Source organism: Pygoscelis adeliae, unplaced genomic scaffold (assembly GCF_000699105.1).
Source record: "Pygoscelis adeliae isolate BGI_AS28 unplaced genomic scaffold, ASM69910v1 Scaffold54, whole genome shotgun sequence".
Classification (NCBI taxonomy): Eukaryota; Metazoa; Chordata; class Aves; order Sphenisciformes; family Spheniscidae; genus Pygoscelis; species Pygoscelis adeliae.
Genome location: NW_008824982.1, coordinates 108554 through 131819, shown reverse-complemented (window position 1 = coordinate 131819; position 23266 = coordinate 108554). Strand labels below are relative to the sequence as shown.

Here is a 23266-nt window from a genome sequence, read left to right as displayed (position 1 = left end):
TCACACAAAGTAAATCTCCCAAGGAAATTACCTTTTAAGAAAATATATTATTTTGCTTGCTCCCAAAGGAGAAAGCAGGGTTTGGTAAAAGAATGAGGGCTTTTATTATGTGTTATGTAGCGGAGAGGAAAAAGAGATGAAAAAAGTAAGGTGGTCAAAACTAAAACAAACATTATTTCGAAAGTTAGTAGTGGCAAGCAACATGGACTCACTGGCTGCTTACCTATTTCCCACATTATAGCTCAACACGGATTCTCAGGTTGTCACCTGAAGGCAGGCAAGTACTCAAAACATCCGGTACAGCAGCACGTGAGCGAGTTGTCATGAAAATGTGGTCAAAAGAGCTTGGGGGGAGGCAGAGAGGGGACTGTGGGAGACTAGAAGCAAAGCAAAGCAGTGGGGAGCCAAATAACTTTATTTGAGTGTGAACTGACATAACAAAAGGAAGAGTTAAAGTGCACAGAAAGTTCAATCTCAGGCTGGGAGAAAGCATTTGGCTTGTTAGGAGGTTTTCTTGAATGCTGCCTGTATGGGACAAGCCACAGTTCTTCTTACTTTTAACAAGTAAGGCTGAAGAGGAAAAGGAAAAAAACAAACACATACTACAAAGAACTTTGCACTAGAACAAACCTTATGCACCTCTGAGAGGTGAAAAGGAAGCCCGGTTACATCTTCTGGAAGCTGGGTTATGTTTTCTGAAAGCTGGCATAGGATTTGTCACGACTGCATGCAGAATAAAAGGTGACTGAATCCTCCCCTGGCTAATATTATCCTTTTCTTTCCTCAGCACAGGCCCAACCGCCAATTTTAGGTGAACTCTTACTCAAGCTATAATGACTCCCAGAGCTCGGCGTATAAAGGGGAAATTTGTCTTACAGCACTGCCTGGAGAGAATACAGTTAATAGTCTGGATGAAGACATAAATAGTGGTATACTATTATTTTTGGTCTCTAGGAATCAGTAAACTGATACGGAGTATCATAGTATATTTTTCCGGAATAGATATCATGGTATATTCTTCCGAGAAAAGATGCTGTCTTACAATTAGGCTGGGTATAGACAACAAATCTCTACTGCTTTTCCTCTCTTAACCTCAGTTAAACTTCAGTGGCACCCCCGGAGGCTTCTACCTTTAGGATAAAAGAAGCAGCAACTGATTTTACTGCTGATATTCCATCACGCGTAGATACAGATAAAGTTGAGGTTGCAAATGAATTCCTGTAATGGAGGTGTCTCTCTTCTATAATGACATAAAAGATCACATTACTCTTAAAATTCAACAAAGTAGAATAATTCCCCTAATTTCAAGTAGATTAGACAAACATTCCCAAATGTGTATAATTAATAATAAAGAGAAAAACTAAAGATCAGAAACGTGACTAAGTTTTCTGGCATGCCCTGAGTACTCAGCATAAAAGCAAAGTTATTTAAGCTCTCCTTTTTAAAAAAAAATAAATTTTGAATATAGTTATGCATTGTGAAACCAGGCATATGGCATATAAAATGCATACCGAAGATGTCTTTTTAAGGTCTCTAGATGTAAAATACTTGAATTATTACTACTTGAAGAGGTATTTCTCATTCTGTTTGTACAGACTGTGACACAGTGGTTCTTGACCTCTACTGGCCCATGAACAAAAGTACTGGAGTTATAAAGTACGTCATATTCCTTTTCTGGTTTTGTTTTTTTTTTTTTATTTTCCTCTTTTATTAAAATTTATTTTCTTGGTCTGCAGCCACACTAGAAAGACTTGGAGACAGGATGCTGAGGATCTCTAGCTGAACAAACTGTAGGGCACTAATTTTAGGATTTGTGAATCTCCATCAGAGATGCCTATCTCTCTATGTCGTCTATAGAGTGAGATGAATTCCTTTATGAAGGTCATGAGACTGTGAGGTGCCTGGGAAGAGCAAAGGAAGAGCAGGAAGCTGGATAACTTGGGAACACGACTGCACCAGGGGAGGCAGGGACAGCGGGGGAAAGGTGTCATTAGGTAAATTGGAGAACACTAGAACATAAGGTTGTGAACCATATGAGGTAGCAACAAGGGGTAGGAGAATATGACGGGCAAGAGGCTGTGAGGAAAAATGACTGGATATAAGAAATATCTAACTATAGACATAAGACAGGAATAAGTAGAAGGCTAGAGGGAAAGTATGAATTATGCAGCTGATTTTCCTTTCTGATTAGGAAAGGAAACCTTCAGGGGTGGAATGGCAGCTCCTCACAATTTAGGAGATAGCAAAGAGTCTCTGAAATCCCATCCAAGCAGCAGAGGGAAGCCTACAGTTTCGTGCAGGTATTTTATTTTTAACTTGAGATGACAACAATGAAAAGTACAAAAGGAAGAGCTCAGAGCAGCTGGCTTTCCAGCAAAAGTGAAAAAAGTCAGCAGGCAAGCAAAAGCAACAAGAGCAGGAGCAGAGAACTCATTTTAAGCTCCAGATCCCAATTAAAGCTTAGAAGAAGATTTTTAAGTGTCTTAAGGGAAGGTGGCTGGGGAGATGTCATTTGGAGTTGCAGAAATCATGCAGACAATGAGACAAGAGAATGGCTTTAAAATGTGGTGAGATAGAATAGACTTCAGTGCCAACTTCTAAATATGATACAAACAGTAAAATGAGGGAATTAACAGTCATTATAAAGAAAAAATAAGAAAACTTCTTATAAATATAAATAACTTCCTTATGAAAGAGAAATAATATATCTTGCATTATATAATTCTTATACCCATATTTACATTTCTTCAGGCTTCAGTAGAACTATTAATAATTTCTGAAATACCCAGCTTTACTTTGGAATAATTGAACTAGAATGAGTTTTAAAACTGAAAAAAATCCTCTGCTTATCAGGGAGGAACTAACCTGAATCAAACATGTTTCTAGAGGGGAAAACTGAGCAATAAAAAAAACTCTCATGAATGGAAATACCTATGTACAGTAAAGGCAAAAGCTGAAGCTACCATTGCTACTGATAATGTAAAACAACAAAAAATGTTTGCTCTGGGGACCTACAAAACATAATCTGCTGGTGCTGTTATTTGTGTCAATTCAAGAAATGGACTGAGAGAAATGGAAATGGATAGCAGAGTATGTGTGTATGAGTTGAAGTGAATGTTTCCTCACTTTGACTCATATGTTTACATTTTTGAGAAGTAAATATTAAATTTGATTTTTTTTTGTTAGCTATTTAGTGAACACAGTATTGTACATATGGCAAAACTAGTGCCACTGGCCAAGAATACAGAGAAACATTGCCTTCCAAGAAACGTGGTGTGTGTGGGGAGAAGAGGGAGAATAGATGCAAATAGAAGTCAATTTCTTTTCTTTAGCTTTAGGGGCAAAATGTTTTATACAGCTTACTGTGCTAAAACTAGGTTACAATATATCATCTTCAGTACTGTGTGTAATCAGCGTTTAGGGCTTTTTATTTTCTCAGATAGCTCCATTTGCTCATTCAGACAGAGCTTGTGCCATTTCAGTGGATCTCCTGCTGTCAGGAATTATACACATTGAAGTAAACCGTAGATTAACCATCTATGGATTGTGCGGAAGAAACTTTACCATTGGAAAGTCTGCTACAGAAACATTACTATTTCTGATTCTGTCAGTACATTATAATAATTCAGATGTCCTTTACTTTCAGCGTTAAAGTCTCATACACATCTGCAGATGTTGAGCTTGTCAACCTTTATTCCTTGATGAACCCTAAGGATCACTCTTTCTTTTTATAAAAAAATGAGCTCCCTTCTGAAAATTTGCTAATGAAAATGAAGGAAGTTTATAAAAAAACAGAAAAGGAATGCTATCTGACAAAATATTTTACTTTCTGCTGCCTATCACTATGTTCTTGCTGTCTTGGGAGGAATGTTATCTGGGGACGAGTTATATGTCTAAATACGGTTTATTAAAGCAAATTCGCTGAGGTTACACACCTCGTAAGTTTAAGAATAGGGACAGAAAGAACATTTTTAAGAAGAATATTTTCCACCAGTGATAGCTGGTCAGTGGCATGTGCTATAGAGAGGCACAAGTGTACAAACGATCTCAGCCACAGAAGGCTGGTAAATAATTATAATAGGTAATTTGGGCTTTGTTTTGAAAGGTAACTGTCAAACATAATATCACAACAATAAAGTAAGCAGATATAGCAGATATAGCAGAAATTCAAAGTTGCCTAATAATAGTGTTTTTAAATACCACGTGACCTGCCATGAATTAAAAAAAGGAGAAATTATACCATCTGTTTTCATTCAGCTTATTACAAATGCTCTCAGGGATTGATGAGACCAAAAAGCACGGTAGATTAATTTGATTTTAGTGTAGCGGGAAAGTACATCAGCTATTCCCTTCACCTGAGGGAGCCAGAGATCCTTGTTCTGCAACAAGTCGTGGTGCATTGGGTTCTCCCATGGAATAAAGTGATTGCTTTCAAGCAGCTGACAGTTACTTGATCTTGTTTGGTAACATTTACTATTTCAAAGGGTATAATTTTCATAATGCTACTATCCATTTATCTTTGATATCATGGTTCTGTCATTCTCTTTCTTGACCATCTGGATTTTTAAGATGAAATGCCCATTTTAATGGCTGAATATTCTAAAGGTACTCTTATCACATTTGCCTGCTGATTTATCTTGTGCTCAGCCCCTACAATGGGTCTCAATAGCAAGGAGAATCCATTCTATGCAGAAAAAAAGAGAGGAAATTGAATCAAATGTCAAGCTGATTTATCACAGGCCACATTTAAACAATCATTATTCTGTAAAGAGTTTCTGTAAAATAGAAAACATTTTGAGACTTACTTTCAAAATTGTTTTCATTATTGGAGCACCTGGAAGTCCTTGATCGGAATCCCATTGTGCACGGCACTGTGCAAACAAAGTACAGAAAGATGGTCTCTTCTACAAAGAATTTACAATCTAGGGGTAAGATAATAGGAAACAAATGCAGGTAGACAAGGGAGTCAAGGAAACCATGATTCAACACCAGAAATTGGTGGTTTCAATGTAGCTTATAACTGTGAAATTTTCAGAAAAAGGACATTTCTAAGAGGATCAGAGGAGTGCAAATAAATATCTTCATATAAGTTCATAGGAATGCTTGTTTAAATATTTTAAAAATTGACAATGGTAATTGTAACTGGAAGAAGAGATCAGAGTCAATAGATGTAGAAAGATAAATGGTAGATTGTTAAAGAAAAGATAAGTGCTTACATTTGATTTGATGGTTGAAGAGGTGCTTGCAAGAGCTGGTGGATACATGGGGTATGGAATTGCATCAGCTTGCCAGGTGGGTGTGCATGGGGCGAGCTTGGCAAGGTCAGGGAAGAGTGTGCTACTGTGACCCAGATGGGGAATTATTAGCGCTCAGGTAAGAGTTTTAGCCTTGTGGATCGGTAAATCAGACTATGTATTAGTGAGCTTTTACAGTAAAAATAAGCAGAAGCTGGACATAGTCTGAGTGTGAGGATTTAGAAAGAGGCCATTGTATGTCAGTTGTAGCCAAACTATTAAGGCGACATTTATTATAAGGCTAAGAGTAGTTTATGAAGAAGACAGAGAGAGAGACACCTCCTGTAACTCTCTTGCAACTCAGCTATTAGGAAATGCAATTTTGTGCCCATGGTGCGGGCAAGCATAATCTAAGGACTACTTTACCTTCTAAAAATTTTTAATACGTCATTTTAACATCTAGAAGGCTGCGAGAATTGCAATACTTTGATCCATTACTTGTGTAACTCATGTACTTGTTTCTGGGATGCTTCAAGAGCTAGTATGGTGCTCTCTGAACCAATTGTCTATATGTTGGGGACTGCCTATATGTGCAGGGAATAATTTGTATATAACATGATTTTATGTTATATCGCAGTTCCTACTTGCTGGCAAATCTGACACAGAGGGGCTATGGAAAACTGATTTGCCACTCCTAACATTTCCATAATAGTTACAGTGGAATATGCTGATGTAAATCCATTCAATGCTCCCTCCATCTGTTCATTGCCCAGATGATGTGACAAACAACATAAAATGCAAAACTACAAAACAGCAAGTTAAATCCCATGAGAACAATCCAAATAACTCTTCCTGGAACAAGAAACAATTTTAGATGAGCCACCTCTCTATGCTTAGGAGTTCTGGCTTCATAACATTTTAGTGTTCGCAGCTGACCAAGGGAAAAGTAGACTGACATAGTGCATTCTCTAATGAGATTTATGGGAATGGCAGTTAACTCAAAATCAGTCCACTGCACAGTGCTTACATGTCAAATAAAGAGATCTCTGTGAATTAGATGTAATTTCATTGTTGCAAAATAACACATTTGTGATAAAAAGATTTTGTGATAAAAAGTAGGGTTGGGAATAGAGAGAGTATATATCCTGTACGCAGCCTTCTCTGTGCTATATGAATATGTGCACACAACTAAAGAAACCTACTGCAGGGTCTGAGCTGAAATAAAAGGGTATATGAAGTAGTGACGTATGTCCGGAATCTTTTTTTCCGCTCAAGAGAAAATCCAAAGAGAAAACCAGGGCACAAACATTAGTTACAGAGTCTTCCCTAAAATACATCTTTTATCAATTGCATTGCATAATGGTGACATTCTATCATAGGAAAAACAGATCTGAGTTTAGATGGCTCTCACCAGGCTCTAGGCTTTTTTTCGATCTCCAGTTGTGGCTATATAGTTTTGTGGTTGCAAACGTATGAAAAATAAATTTGGCCATTACTGTGGGTGCATTTCAGCTAAAATCGGCATTTTTATGTGCACCACAATAGTCTACAGTCCTGGAATTTTACTTTGTGCTGTCAGTTTTTGACTAGCTCCATTTGGAAACTTGAATTACTTGCTGGTCCTAGGTTAGATATTAGCATTGGGCATCTCCCTTTAATTCTCAGTAACACCTCTTGGTATGAGATGCAGCAGTGTGTTTCCCTCAGACATCTATAATTTAGTTCAGAGTATGATTTCAGCTTCAATGTATAATTCAAGGAAGTTACTGCTCTGGGCACCGGAAAGGATTGACCCTTGTTCTCAAGCCTGGAAAATAAATACTTAAGATCAAGTACTGCAGTTAAGATCTAAGTGGTTATTTAGTTAAATGTGACTAAATTATTTAAGGTTGAGGATGAGAAGGTTTGTATTGTGGTACATCTAATGACCTGATGGCGAAAACATTTCGCTTTCGAAGCACACAAGCATGTACACATTTATATTTAGAAAATGCTTAAATAAGGTGTCAGTAAAGCTTAATGGGAGGGGTGTTTAGACACCTTAAAAAGATGTTTGCCTTTATAGCTTTAGGGGCATGTCTGCTAATTCTGTTTCTCAGCGTCAGTGTGTTTTCCACTTAAGTCTTTGGGAGTTGTTGATATTCAGTAAGCACTCTAAAGACTTAGTCTGTATTGGGGAGATGAAGGCAGGTAACTCAGAGGAAACATCATAGAAAAATAAATATTAACTATGAGATATTCTCAAGTGAATCTTTTAGAGTTACATAAATAAAAATGAGCCAAATTGGAACCCAATATGAAATGTATCTATAATGGCACACCGTGAAGGAAATACAGATATACACTTTCATTTTTAAAAATGGTGGTTATTGGAGTGTTGAGTCTTTTCTAAACTAATATACAATATAAAAAATATAAATATAATGAGCACATTTATGATCACTACTGTAATAATCATTAATTTATTATTGACAGAATTTTTGATAATTATTAATAATACTAATTGCGTTATTGTTTTCCTTAGAAGCACTCGCAGTAGACAAGCACCCTATTGTGTTATTCTGATCATGGAACAAGAAAATTGCCTATGCCATAGGTATTTCTAATCTTTGTACAACCTAATCTCTGCAACAGGAGACAGGAGACAAAAGATGGCTACGTTAGGTATCAGATGCATTGAATCAAATGGCACATTCAGTATGCTTTGATACAACATGTTTTCCCAAACGACCAGGGAAGAGTTGTGCCCTTATATTACGCTATATTTTAAAGATTGTACAAGCATCATACTACTGAAAGCACTTTGGAGCTGCCTGGTAGTGGCTGGCTTTTTTGCACTGTTAAACTTGTTTGTGCCCCTGAGACCTAAGTGGAGGTAGACTCACAATGGTGTAAATTACAGTTATGCTGAGATGAACATTATTTCTTGCCATTATTTCACTTCTTCCCTTTCTCTCTCTTGGTTTTTCTCCGTTCTTTGTTGTCTCGTACCCCTTATGATACCATAGAGGAGTGCCTTTTTCTTTTACTTTGGCTTTCTCTTTCTTGGACAAACATTCTCCATACTGTTTGCAACAATCCTCCTACATATGGCTGGCAAATAAATAGACTTTATTGTCCTTTGGTTCTGCTGTGAAATGCTGTAACATTAGAATTTAACTACCTTCTTCCTTGTGACTGTTGCTTTGCTTATCTATCCAACGCTACTGCACAAGTCAGTACAAAATTTTTTGGCCTTTTACTGCTATATACAAACAAATGCAACTTGCATCACTCTGCCAGATGATGCCGTTCATTTTCCCTTTTGAATTAACTCAGCTTTATGGTCTCTGCCTTTACCTAGATTAACTGGATACAGGTTTTCATTTGTGTGTGCAGTGTTGGAATACAAAGCATGTTTCCCTGGAAACTTTAAGTGTCTGAAGCAATCATTTACACGTACAATATCATCACCAAAAGTGCATATTTTTTCAGTTGAAGTTAAAAACAAAATAAAAATCTCTGCCTGTTTGTTTGAAAATATTTGCATTTAAAACACTATAAGAAAACCCTTTATCTAATTTCAGAGACCAAAGATTTAATCATTCCTACAATAAATCTGGATTGTGAAATAATTTCACTTTTAGACTAATTGTATTCACCAGAATAACTGTTTAGAACACTTCAGAATTCTGCTGAAATGTTTACCTCTAATTGCCATGCAAAACACTTCTGCCCTTTCCTCTGGGTAGGGCAAAAACAGCTGTCATTTTAGCATAGATTGTCTGCACCAGTCAAGAACGTTTGGATTGTTTTAATCATTCTGTTCACAACTCTGACTTTCTCTTCAAAGCTATTCATAGAAATTTCTTCAAACTGCTATTTTTTACTGACAGATGCCCGTTCAATATTCTCTCCTCTCTCCTCCTCTCCTGCCTTTCCCCTTCTCTTTCTCTGCTCTCCACCCTTGTTCCTAAACCAAATCCCAAGGTATTGGGAAATAGGAAAAATACACACGTGTACATAGATTCACATATGTGCTCACATATGCACATACGCAGTTTTACAATGTGTCGTTAGGACACTTTGGTTGTGTCCAGTACCAACGAAACTGCAGCTCCCAGGCTTTGCCATCCTCAGCCTGCCTTAGGAGGAAAGCTCCATACAGCTGTAGCCAACTGCTCTTTTAATGCTGATTTCTAAAATATTTGACCAAATGAGAACCAACAGCAGTATGCAACACTCAGCGTGCCGAGAATTTTCACTAAGACCCTAGATACTGATCTGATTGGATAATTTAGCTTGAATTTGTCCTGTTTTTAAATAGGCAACTGTATGTTTGCTAGTGTTTTTACACTGTGTTATCGGTCTATTTTTTAACTGAAAGCTATAATATTAATAATTAATAGTAATTGTGTACATAACGACATTCAGGAATTTTTAGGCACTTTGATGTATTTACAGAGGCATTATTACTTTTGTTTTTCAGAAGGGAAAACAATGGGTGAGAGAGAACGTGACTTGCCAAAAGGTCATAGAGCAAATATTGACCAAATTGACTTCCAGAATGAAATTTTGGCTTCGGAGAAATCAAAGGCAAAATGCACAGAGACAACAATGGGCTCTCATCCCAGACTCCTGACTTGACTAGATGCTGCTGAGGGAGACTGAAGATAAAATGTGTTACTAGAATGTAGCTGGGGTATTTTAGGACTTCACGCTTTTATTCACAGCTGAACACTTTCTGAGAATGATATGCTACTGTGCCCTAGATGTTACTGCACTGGCTCTCATGTGGTGGTGCTCATGTTTGAAAATACAGCGGGGTTAGAAATATGTCCTTTTTCTCCTCCTTTGCAGAGCTGAGGGATGAACTGGGTACATAAAAAAATGTTCATCGGCATAATCACAGACTTGTGTGACACTGGAAGGATTATTTTTCTATAATTAAAGTGCCATAAAAAGTGTTTAAGTAACAGTTACTGGGACTAGATGGGTCTGTAGATACTGCTTTCTTCTTACCATGTCAGACAGAAAGTTAGAGGTAATGATAGAATTATGTAAGGAAATGAATCACGAAAAGTGAGAAAAAGAATCTGAAACATTTAATGCTAAGTTTAAGGATTCAGAAAGATATTCAAATTCCACACAGAATGCCAGGACAAAATGCTTTCAGTCTTTTCAACCTGACTATTTTCTTTAACATTGACAAGTATTATTACACTTCTTGTGCTTCATGCTCCAATTTATATCTAGTCTAACTTACATGTCAGTAAATGTATGTCTGACGTCAGTCTGGCTCTTACTATCCTCTTTTTATTAGATGTTTACCTCACATTTCTATCAAACATCTCTGTCACTGAATTCAAATAGACTTATTAAAGATAATGTCTGCACTTCCAGAACAGGTGCAATCACCACCTTTTCATTTTCACCTAGTTTAAATATTTTTTAAACTTTAGCTAACATATCTATCTTTTTTTCCCTTTGGAACTTTATTTTTTCAGAGTGCTAATCTTATGCAGAAAGGTTGAAATATGTTAGTAATAAATTCATAGAAACCTTTGAGAATATTGCAAAATGGTGGTACGGTTAAGTAAAATAAAGCAGGCTAAGTGATGACCAGGTTTTTCAAATGATGATTGTGATGAGCGGGGAAGTAAAAGGTTACCTGAATGGCATTTGTTACATTCCATCCTGCTTCCCAGCTGGTGATCGGTTTGACCTGGGCACGTGGCAGGGGAGCTGGGGACTTGTATTCTGGATCCTGGTGGCAAACATCAAGCTCAAAGTTCAGGGGTCCATCTGGTTCCTCTCTCTCCTCACTGTGAGCTCTGTTCAGTTCATCTCTTCTAGCAAAATTCACGTGCTCTTCATCAGTGTCTAGGCAGCTGTCCCATCTCACCATTCCCAAAAAGAAAGATGGTGTTTCCCTAAAGCAGTTGAAAAGAGATGAAGAAGTCTGCTTCAGGTGAGCCATCCTGAATACTGAATGTTAAAGTAAAATCTTTCCTTACATGTCTTTATTTTTTTCAGCAGCTGTACATTGTTAATCCTTTTGTTAGGTTAGCCTTGGTATTGTAGCTATGATTAATGAAGTCTGTTGTCCTTGGTTCATTTATTTGTGCCACTTTCAAATGCCAGCTAAAGAAATATCTCCAGGGTCTTCGACATACTGCCCAGAGTAGTCTGCCGTGAGATTTAGTAGTCTGCAAGCTGCAATTTACAATTCAAATCCTTTTTCCTTTTACCTATGGTAGCTACATAGATCAGTCATTCATGAAGCATCTACAGGTGGCTGCAAGAATCTCTTCCTGAAAATTATGCATGTTTCTGATACAAATAAATAGTTCTGCCAAAAGGAGAAAAAAAAAATGCTTCATTAAAAACTAGAGTTGATGGACTGACTGCTAAGTAAATGCATGTAAACAAGTTCACTTTTCCAGATGTGAGAATTTTCTGCTGTATTTTAGTGTCTACAGAGGTCAGTAGAACTTTAAAAATGTTCTTAAAAAAGCTCAAAGTTGCAAGAAGAGGAAAAAAAAAGTAGCTTGTTCATAACTATATCTAATTCACAGTTGCTGGTGACAGTTAGGGGAACGACATAGAGCTGTGATTATATGTTTACTGTATGGAGGTAAATGGTGATACATTATGATTATTCACACTGCAAAATCCTAAAAATAGTATTTACCAAAGTCTCCTTTTCTTTGCTTCCATGGCCCATGGAATTTGTGAAAGAAAGATAGAGAGAGAGTTGGGTTGCACAATGAGATGAACATTATTGCCCATTTTCTTTTATGCCCATTTTCTTTTGTTGTTTCCCATGCCTGCCCTACATTCCTCTTCCTTCTTTGTTTCTCTATTGAGTACTGGGTTTTAACAGCTGTATTTCTACATTAACAACTGAGTAACTGGTACAACGCTGCTGATCGTGCTGAAAAAAAGCATTTGCTTATAAAGGGTCTGAATTTGACCATGTAAGATCAATTACAGTCCTTGCTTGCACTAGCATGTCCTTCCTGTTAGCTGAAATTTCAGAAATTCTCAAAAGAAATTTAGAAGTTTATATTTCTGCACTAGAATTCTGAACTGATGACTTCTCTGCCAGATATATGTGCAGAGAACTGCAGACTCACTAGTAACTCTCAGGTCTTGCCCATTTCCAAAATGAAATATCCTCATGCAGGCCTTGTCTGTGTTTTCTTATGTTGCCAGGATTAAATAAACATGGAGACAGCCTTCACTGTTCTGTATTTTATGATCAGACACTGAAATTTCTCTTGTTCTTTTCACATAAACTGTGGAGAGCTTCAGAATATGTTATCCATCTGTTCTAAAAAAATAGAAATGCTTCAGAAATACTACCACTACAGAACTATGTTCCTGTGCCTAATCTTGTTCAAGCATGATCATTGACACCTGTATGTGCCGTGTCCATGGGTTTATTGCTGGATGGTCTAGAGTATTTCTCTTGCTGATGTTGACCTGAGCTGAACAACAAGTGGCTCTTGCATGTCAAAATATCCATTTATTGGTATTTCTGAACACCGAAGTGAATATCACTAGCCATCTTGCAAACATATTCATAATCTCCTGGAGTGACCTGGAAGGTGCTTGAAAATACAACTATGTTATTTACAGCAAATTTTGACCTCAATTTAGTCCTTCTCTCATCAAAGCCGTTCCAATAGAAAGCTTCACGCAGATTTCTGAGGGGAACTGCTCTATAATAGGTGTATATACTGCTCACATTAAGTAAACCTGGTAACAATATCTATAGAGTGAAAATAACATAAAAATTACAAGGTTGATTTTCCTAGTATATACAGAATGGTCTGAGATACACAACTGGAACCGTGGGAAGTGGTAAATATTAGTATGTATTTTCAGTTTATTCTTAAGCATTACTTCTGTAGATGTTTACATTTCTGGACAGAAACATTTTGTTGTCATTGACTTTATCTCATGTGAAAAGTATAACTTCACGAAACACACAATTAGCATTTAAAAAGCCATTTTTTATTAAATACAGATAAGAGCCATTTTAACATCCTGAGGAACTGAATTACATCAAATGCAAAATTTGTTGGTGGTGTTCATTTACAAATGATGCATTACATAAGAAATTGCATTGTTTATCTGGTGTTTGTAGAAATTTTTTTCTGTCTGAGAGAATTTATTGAGGCAGCAATCAGTGCTGCTTGGTGTTTTTTGGTTTTTCTTTGTTTTGTTCTTATATGGTTTTTTTTTAAGTTTGTTTTTCCTTGTAAATTAGTCATGGTTTCATGCAGCTATCTTAATCAAGGGAAGTGTAAGCAAGTTTAGGAACAGAGAGATACCTCTGGATATAGAACCATTTCATTTGCCTGTACGTGGTTAGAGAGGAATTGTCCGGTTTTATCCAAGTTCCTCTGACAGCAGTGGAAAGAATCACATTTTCAGATCTCTTATCTGCCAGACACATCACATCTGGAAGTCAGAAAAATTAAATAATAGTTAAAACTCTTCTTTCACAGTTACATGAAATAACTTCAAAAATAATGTAAAATCTATTTTAAAAAATAACTTTTAGATGGTTTAAATTCACTGCTTCCCTACTGACTACCAAATACAAATGCAAGTAAGTTTATATGTTTCCAGAAATATCTGAATTTTAATAAAATATTTGTTAGATCTCCCAAGCTTGGTATTCTGTTGGGACTATCTGTGTCAATGAAATAGCATTATTAATCTCTGACATACAGCATAGCACAGAACAACACTGATTATCATTGTACAATACTTATTTAATTGTAATACTGCATAGAGATCCTAGCAGCCATCTTTGGATTAAGTGTCTTAAAATCAAATAGTAGGAGACAGCTTCTTTATGAAAGGCTTGCAGTTTAACAAGAGAGGACAGATAGAGACTTGGCAATCTGGGAATCTATCCTTCTTCTTTGTCTCCTGGGCATGGATTTTTCATTCTATGTATTACCTGCAGCTCTGATTTTTGCAGTCAGTAGGACAAATTGTGCTCTTAGTTACATCACTGTATATCTACTGGCTGTTTCACTGACATAAATAATGAGCAAAGGAAGATATATCAAATTTGCTTTTATTATTGCATTAAAAACTGCTGTCTAGATGACTGCAGCAAATCTCATACTTACTGTGCTACTTCCAGGCCATCAGAAATAAACAGTAAAGGCAAGAAATGAGAACTGGACTCAGTCAAAGGGTAGTCCAGTTCTTCACTTTTCCCATGCACTACTTCTGCTAGACATTCTTTCTACAGATGTTCTTTATCCACACAAACCATTATTATAAGTTTAATTAAACCTTATGTCTCGTCTTAGGAAAAACTTCCAGATTTATGGTGGGCCCGTAATTGTGGTTAGCATTGTCCTCGCCACCTATTCACCTATTTCTATTTCAGTACCTAAATTGAGATTAAAATTTTCTCCTTGTAAAGCAGCAGACTGTCACTGTGATTCATAAGCTTGACAGGGCTGAATTTCAGGAACAGGAAGAGTGCGTGCATAGGCTTGGAAAAGACATCTTTCTTGGTCAGTAGGATTTCATAGTGCAGCTGCTTATGCCCGAAGGAATTAGGTCTTCAGAGCTGCCACTTGCTTTGGCCATGTTTACAAAATCTATTTGACTGTAGGATCCTTCAAGGACAGTGTTTCAGAACAGCAACGAAAAGCAGGTCAACAAAGTAGTTTGCTTTTATCTTACTTAGCAGTACACTTACAGATCTTTTTATATAATGGTCAATCCTATCTCTTCCTTATAATTGCACTTTCACTGTGGGATATGGGTTTGGTTCAAGTACTGGGGTAGTAGCATGTCGTGGCTGCTTAGCATATTCTTTCATAAGGGAGAAGATCTCTCTCCACAAAAAAGGTATCTTAAGTAGTCATCATTCTTAGTCATGAGGATAGCTGGGGCAAATACAGTGCTTCTAGATATGTAAGACGTTTTCTCTAGAATAAATGTTTGCTTAGATGATATGCACTGCTATTACTTCCCGTAATGGAATCAGTTTACAACTAAAGGGCTTTTTCAGTCTTTCCCATGTCAATGCACTAGGCCTATGTGTAAACCTGGGTCCAAAAGCATGAAAATTTGAGAGTTAGGCAAAGACAGAGCTGTGGTGTGTTCCCACAGAACCCTGAAGCTGTATGATGGAACAACCAGGAATGCAGGCGCACTGCTGAGCGCCCATGTTGCACAGTTCAGGTATATCCTGGCTATCCCACTCTCCAGTACAAGCTCAATAGGGTCCTTTTTGGTAAAGAAGCTCTTTTTTTGGTATTAGTCTAGCTTTCAGTACTGCCTGAATGATTTTAAACTAAAATAAAGATGACAGCGCAAAAAGAAAAAAATACCTGAAACAAAACAGTGTTCAGTTTGACAGGCATGTCCAGAAAAAATATCACAGACTATGCATCCACCCTTTGCCTTGTGTAGGTTAATGGTGACTGAGATGAGTAATTTCTTTTTGTAATGAAATAAGGATTTCAGTTTTGGTACTGTGGATCTCTAATAGAAATATTTGCAACACTTTTTCACACTTGTAACTGATGTTTCTTATGAATGCTCAGGTTTCTTATCAAAATTCATCTTCTCCAGGTGTTTCTGCCAATTATACAAATTTGGAAAGCAGACACAGAGAAGGCATAACACATGATGAAAGATAGTATTAGTAGCTGATTGTTTGTGGAAAGGTTCCTTTGTGTTCACTTACACTTATTTGTATGCTTTTGTAAGGTTTTCTGTATTGTTGCTTGCTCTATGCGTATTACTCTGGCAACTCTTTAAATAGTTATTCAGAATTATGCTCATGCATGCAAATATCTATATGACTGTAAATGTGTGTGGCACTTCAGAAGTGCATGAAAGATGAGGTCCCTCCCCTAAGAAGATAAACTCTAATCCAGACAGAAAAGAATTAATGTGATACCAATTTAAAACTAAAAGGGAAGAATGGAGTGGTTAACACTGAACAGATCAGTACTGGAAAGTTTCTTGAAGGAACTTGATCATTGGCCAGAATTTGTAGAGGACAGTTCTTGTCAGAGAAGGAGCTATTCAAAGCCTACGGGACATGAAAGGAACCAAGCCAATAGTGGAGGGATAAAGAAAATGGTGGGAAAAAGGACTGTAAGAAACATACAACTGCATGGTATAAGTCAGAGAAAATAAGAACAGGCATGGAGACAGAAAGGAAACTGGAAAGATCAAGTGTTCAAGGGCAGGATGTCATAGTATGAAGAACTTTGTTACTTATTTACACAGAATATTGCCTAAGACATGCCACAAAAATATCCATATGTAACCAGAATTGTGAATCCTTTTCTGAGTCTCTTGAAGTTGCTATGTGCTAAGGTTGTTTCTATTTCTTGCAATACGGGGAAAGAGAATAAGTTCTGGCAATTTTCAGTTAAGGATATTCTGCTAGAAAAAGAAATGTAATTTGTGAGGATCAGAAAGAGAGCCAAAGAAAAAGACAGAAAGATACTTAATCAGGAGTGGCTATTTAAACATATCCCAGAGATGACCCTCAAGGAATATATGGTCTCCGAATCAAGCTCACAATAGATGCAAATGCCAGAAGTAGTCATTGACCTTAATTCAGGCCATTTGTACGCATGCATTACGATGTAGTCCTTAGCTGTATAGAGGTTTATTTCTTCCCATCAGCTAGTTCATTTAAGAGAAATCATCATTATTTAGGAATGAATTAGCGTTATGGAGCTAAGACAACTGATGATCTCAAGAAGGGACAAGGTAGTCTTGTAGCTAATGGAGAAATGTGTTTTCTCTCTGACTGCCACACTAAGTTACAGCTTGGTGAGTTGCACCGTGGTTTTTACATGGGTTAATATGGATCGGATTCCTCTAAGCAGCAGAGAAATTTTTTGAGCTACCCATTTAGGCCCCTTTCATATACACAGTAGAATAAAACAGGTGCTTCTAGAGAATGGTTTGTCTCAGCCTAAAGCTGGCACCTGAAGTAGGTCAGATGCTGTAGGTCAGTGCCATAAAATTGACCATTTTCCTGCTCTGTATATAAGGGAAACCTGGGATCCCTAGCTTAGAGTTATATACCTATCTGTAGTGTAGTCATGTGAAGGCAGGTGAGGTGAATCCCATACCATGCATTTCCTGAATGGTCATTTCTATTTGTGAATAACTGCTGCTGCAATGTAGCCCATCTTAGTGGTCTCACCAGATACTGATTAAATTTGGCATTCAAATCTATCAAAATTTTTGGCATTTTTTCTGGTAATCTGTGCTTTTGTTCAGACATGTAAATATATGTAAATGGAAATAATTAACCCTATTGCTAAATGTTATAGTAGAAAAAGACTCACTCCATTTTTTTAAAGAAGTAAGGGCAAGATTTTAAACCTGATTTATTTGGAAGTAGTTTGCTCTCATTGATTTAGAAAGTTAGATGCTTAAATTTCTTAAATTATAGCCTTATGGATAGTAGAAATTTGATGATTCTGTGTTCAAGGTGTGGTTTTGATGATATGCACTCTGTTTTGTATGAGGTTCCACAGTGAGAATGAGGATTAAAAAGAGATTTTTGAATAACTGCCTTTTATGTGGACACCATCCCTTGAGCATGGGATAAGATGGGGGTGAAAATATGTGATTATGTGGTAAATGACTATCGTAATGATGCATAAAGGAGCTAAATTAAGATTACAATAGCAAATCATAAATAGCATATACAGCTCTTCAGCATTGCCTTTTCAGGTTTAGTTTTTAAACAGTTCTTGGGATACACCATTCTGTAGAGGTCCACCCATTTCATAGAACTAGAAAAGGGTCTCAGGTTGTGGGGAAATATCTGTCATACAGCTCATGCAGAAACTGTACCTATACAGTGATTCAATGGCATGATTCTTTTACTGGACTGATGAAATAACAAAAATTTCATCTTAAACTTTAGGCACAACAGTAGAAGGCATGTGAACTCAGTTTTGTTCTTGTTCTGCTGAATTTAAATGACAGTTTTGCAAAAATAAATAAATATTTATATTCTAATTTTAGATGGTATGGTAAAAGAACTGTCAAGCTCAACATACTACCCTTTAATCCAGCAACCCATACATTAATAGCACACACAAAGACTAATAAATAGTCTGTCATGTCTGAAAAAATTCAGTGATGTAGGTGAGTGGACAGTGGATAGATACTAACAACATCCTTGACTTCCTTATGAAATGAACTGTGAAGAGGAAAAGATCAAGAGTTTACTAATTGGAAATGTAACATCCAGATGAAGTAATCTACCACTTAGGTTGAGGGTTAGGAAAGCAATAAAGCATATCTACAGGTAAAAGGTGATGTTGATGGCTACGATTCAAGTTGAGACAGTTGTTGAGGAAAAAAATTGTCATGATAATGAAGACTAGCAGACATAAGCAATTCCTCATGTAGCACATAAAATTATTATTCCCACTTCTTTAGAAGTAACTGAGATATACAGCATGAAAACCATGCTAGATATTTTTGTACACATTTCACAACATAATAGGTTTTTTACTTTGCCTTCAGGAAAGAAAATGCATCTCCATCAGAGCTGCAATTTTCTGTGTTTATTTGTAGTCCCACAGGACCAACTGTATTGCTTCATCAGCAAGTTCTGCTCCCTCAGTTCTCATCTATAGCCTCTGTATTCAAGAATTCATTCTTTAGAGGAAGAGTTTCTTCATTTATTATGTCTTCATTATAGGTATTGTCTTCAAGGAATCTTACACTTGTATCTTCCTGTATAATTTATATGCATGGCATTATTGTCATCTATCTGTGGATTTCATTTAGTGTTATCTGTGGAAACTGTTACTTTTAGGGGTAGTTGCACTTAACAGAGGAGATGACTTAGTTTTGTGATGCTTACAGTCATTTGGAAACACAATATTTTACTCTCACTCTTGGTGAGATACATTTTAGACTTTGAAGGATGATTAGGTGAAATATTAGTCTAGTCCTGTGACTTTCCTCACAGTATCTTACATTTAATTTTTTGATACAAAGTTGAAATATGTAGATAAATAGTGAAATCACATAGTCTCACAACACATACATCCATCATAGTAATTATATATGAAAAAAGAAAGGACTGAAAAATATATCATTGTCCTTTGCTTTCTCAGGTAAACAAATGCTCTGAGGTGCTAAGCTTGGTTGTATTTTCCAACAGAGATTAAATATCAGCACTTCTCCATATTAGAATAAATAGTATGCAGTAATTAAATCAAAATAATAGAAAATTTTATAGGTGGTTAAATCAGAATAAGCAGAGAAAACAAAAGGTGCAGAAAACAGCTGAATAGACCTCTTTTGTTCCTTACTATAGAACTGCCATGCTCTGCTCTCTAGATCAGAAATGCATCAAGCTTCGTAGGTGGTTTCTCTCTTCTGTTTTTCCCTTTCTGCAATGATCTTTCTTCAAGAACTCAATTAAAAACCAATGTATATTACTTCTTTTTATCTCATCTTTTCATCTTTTAATGATTTAAAAAAAAAAAACCAACAAAACACCACTGCTCCTTTGGGAAGTGACGGTGTTCAATGCCAAGAAGCATTTCTGATTAAATATAAATACCAAATGCAGGGCCATTCAAGTCTCTGTGCCTGAAGATTTACCATATGAAATCTTCACAATATTTTCACTTCTGTGCAAGTACTGGTCAGGGCACATGACAAATGAAATATTTCATTCATAATAGGATCACAGAATAATTTAGGTCAGAAGGGACTTCAGGAGGTCTCCAGTCCAAACTCCTGCTCGAAGTCAGGTCAGACAAGGTTGCTCAGGGCTTTTTCCAGCTGAGGCTAAAAAAACCTTCTAAGATGGAGACTACACAACCTCTCTGGGAAACCTGCTCCACTGCTAGACTGTCTCCATAGGAGGAAAGTTCCTCTTTATAGCCATATATAGTCTGAACCTCTCTTGTTTCATTTTATGCCTGTTGTCTCTTGACTTCCCATCATGCAACACAGTGAAAAGCCTGGCTTCATCTTCTTGATAATCTCCCCGTAGGCATGGGAAGCCTGCTGTTGGGCTCCCCCTCTCCCCAGAACCTCTGGAGACTGAACTTTTCCAGACTGAACAAGCCCTGCTCCCTCAGCCACTGTCTCGTGTTTGGTTTGCTGCCCACCAGGACCCCCAAGTCCTCCCCTGCAGAGCTGCTCCCCAACCAGTCCCAACCTTCCTGATCTTGGAAGTCTCTCTTGCTGCTTGAACGAGTACAGGTCTCTGGCTTCTTCTTTTGTACCATTGGATGATTTGAGCCTTTGTCTCTACGAGATCTCTGTGAAGATCCTGCCAACTTTATTCACATTCTCTGACACTGCACAGTCTGCTCGCCTTCTCCTGTTGGCAACGCAGGCCCTCAGCCAGAGCACACCCCCTGCAGGCAAGGACACCATCTTCTCTTGCCCCAGCCCAGGGAGAGGCACCAGGCCCTTCCTGTAGCCCTAGACCTGGATGGCTGCATCTGCCCTTCAGAGCTCTGAGTCAAGGCCTCTGCATACCACTAGTTGCTCCAGCTGATGCTAGGGACTGTGCCTTCTGGCACATGCCCAAGTTTATTGAGCAGACCTATGCTGTTTTAAGCAGCCTGCCAGCTCCCTTCCATGCACTCTTCTGCATGAGCTACTGCACCTATTAGCTACTACTTGCTGCGCTGTAGGTGTGGTAGTTATATAGATCTTTTGCTAGCACTAGCTCAGTGGGTGTTTGACACTCGGTAATCAGGAGTCAGTTGCAGACAAAAGATCTAACCACCTTCTGAGCAGGAAAGACTAGTAGACATTTTTATAAACTGAGTTTGTTAGAAGTAAAAGTCTCTAGTACCCACACTTTTCCAGCAGCAGGAGGCACCCCAAAATTCTTAAACTAATTCCAGGAAGTCCTCCAACCATCCCAGGCAATAAAAGAAGCCCAGAAATTGTTGTGCAAAGTGTTGTGTCTGTTAGCTGCCTCTGTTTGCTGCACCCTGGGCAAAGGAGGTGAAGTTTAAATAAATTAATATTACTTTTATAGCCCTATAATGCCCATTTTTTTGAGTAAGAGTGAGTCTTCTGTTTTATACTTTACTAGACTAATAGTATAAGGCATCCAGATAGGTAAATAACTTTACCTGTCAAGAGATTTATTTAAGCTAATTATCAAAAAGGGGTTTTGCTTCTTCTACATAAGCAGAATGCCTGAACATTCTGCTTTTCTTAACACTGTTATAAAAGTTGTGCAGAAGACAATGTTGAGAAACTCCTCTCCCACATTAAACAACTAAGATGGTTCCTCTTAAGCAGACCATTATTAATTGTTTTCAGAACTACTTCAGAAGATTGATTCATGCATAAAAATGCGTTTAGTCAAGGATTTCAAGTTTCAGCAACCCTGCTTAAAAAAGCTTTGTAACTGTCTTCTTGAAGAAAGATCTTTAATTACATTGGAGCAATAGAGTGGGATTTATGCATATATTCTAATTATGTACTAGTAAAACTGAAAAGCTCTTCGTTAAAACCATGTGGAGAAAAATCAGACACATGCCAGCACTTCATTACTGAGAACTTAAGAGGAATTGTGTGGTGACTTATTATCAACATTATATAAATAGAAGGGCACTCTACACATTGCATATGTCGACACAGTCTTTTAGATTAAAAAATAGGCTGATTGTGAAAAAACAGACAAGGATACAAATTAACTTGGTTAATTAAACCAAAGCGATTAATTCTACATAGTGATATTAGCACCTTGCTACCTGTTTAGTGGAGCAAGCATAATAATAAAGATGTTATTTCTAAGTTAAATCTGTATATATACATCCATGCACAGGTATATATGGAGAATAGAAGATGAAAGATCAATGTTCATTCAACCACAACCTAATTAGATCTAAGCGATCATCAAATAGTATGGTTAGCTCATGTAATCATTCATAAGAATTACATGCTTATAGCATGAGCAGAACATATGACATGCTTTCTGTTTAAACATAAGCCTTTATGATGAAGGGTTTTTTCATGTTGTAAACAAGAACAGCTGGTGCACAGGCTGTGTTACAACACACTGTAATAACAATACAATAGATTTATTGTTACTTCTAAGATTGTGCATAAAGAAGCTATTCATATTTTAAACACAGAATTACTGAGCACTTCTTGCCAAATTGCAGACCCTCATGAACAATTTCCTTTGAGTCACAAGCACATGACTTTTCACTTCTTAGGGTCAGTCCATAAGATAAAATAATTAAGACTCATGAGGGGATTGGGTATGTACAACATCCAGCTGCTGACTCCAAATTCATAGAAGGGAACTGAATAAACTGAATCTGAGCAGGGTAGAGGAGATAGCAGTAGAAGTTGGAAATGAGAAAGGTAACAGTGTGTCCTTATAGTGAGTCCCTCTGCTGAAACTCACATTTGGCCAACTCCTGCAGCTCTTTCTTTGTTATCAAGACCCTTTATATTATACATCTACCCATAAAAAAGGATATTGCTGTATATTCTAAGTGAACCAGCTCATTAAATGTAAAGAGAGTTGACATAATGGTTTGATTACAGGGAAGATCTCTTGTGGCTGTGTGTGTAAAATACCTAGCTCATTATTTATTAGGTGAAAAAGCATCCTAAATTATGCATAGCACACATATCACTGCATGATTAAACAACATAAATAATTTCCTAATGTTTGCAATATCTCACTTCTACCTCTATCAGTAAGTATTTTCAATGAGAGGTATTGCTGGTTTTTTTGGGGTTTTTTTTTTTTGGTAATTTCAAAGTAGGACACATATGAATGAGAGACTTCCACTATCATCAGTTCTAGTCTTCTCTTATTATGGATAAATTTCTCATGTAATCTCTTCCTTAAACTGATCAAATTTGACTTTAAACTTCTAAGGTTTCTTGTCTAAATTATTCCTGTGAGAAGAATCACAGAATCACAGAATGGTTGAGGTTGGAAGGGACCTCCAGAAGTCATCTGATCCAACCCCCCTGCTCAAGCAGGGCCACCTAGAGCCAGTTGCCCA

General features: G+C 37.1%; 1 protein-coding gene across 1 annotated transcript in view; it reads right to left on the bottom strand.

The window, feature by feature from the left end:
• LOC103918369 (vesicular inhibitory amino acid transporter-like) overlaps nucleotides 1–11121 on the bottom strand; it is a 21114-nt gene extending 9993 nt beyond the window's left edge. The window contains exon 1 of the mRNA XM_009325673.1: nucleotides 10885–11121. Within this exon, the coding sequence (XP_009323948.1) occupies nucleotides 10885–11121 (237 nt within the window). The remainder of the gene's footprint in view (nucleotides 1–10884) is intronic.
• Nucleotides 11122–23266: the final 12145 nt, after the last annotated feature.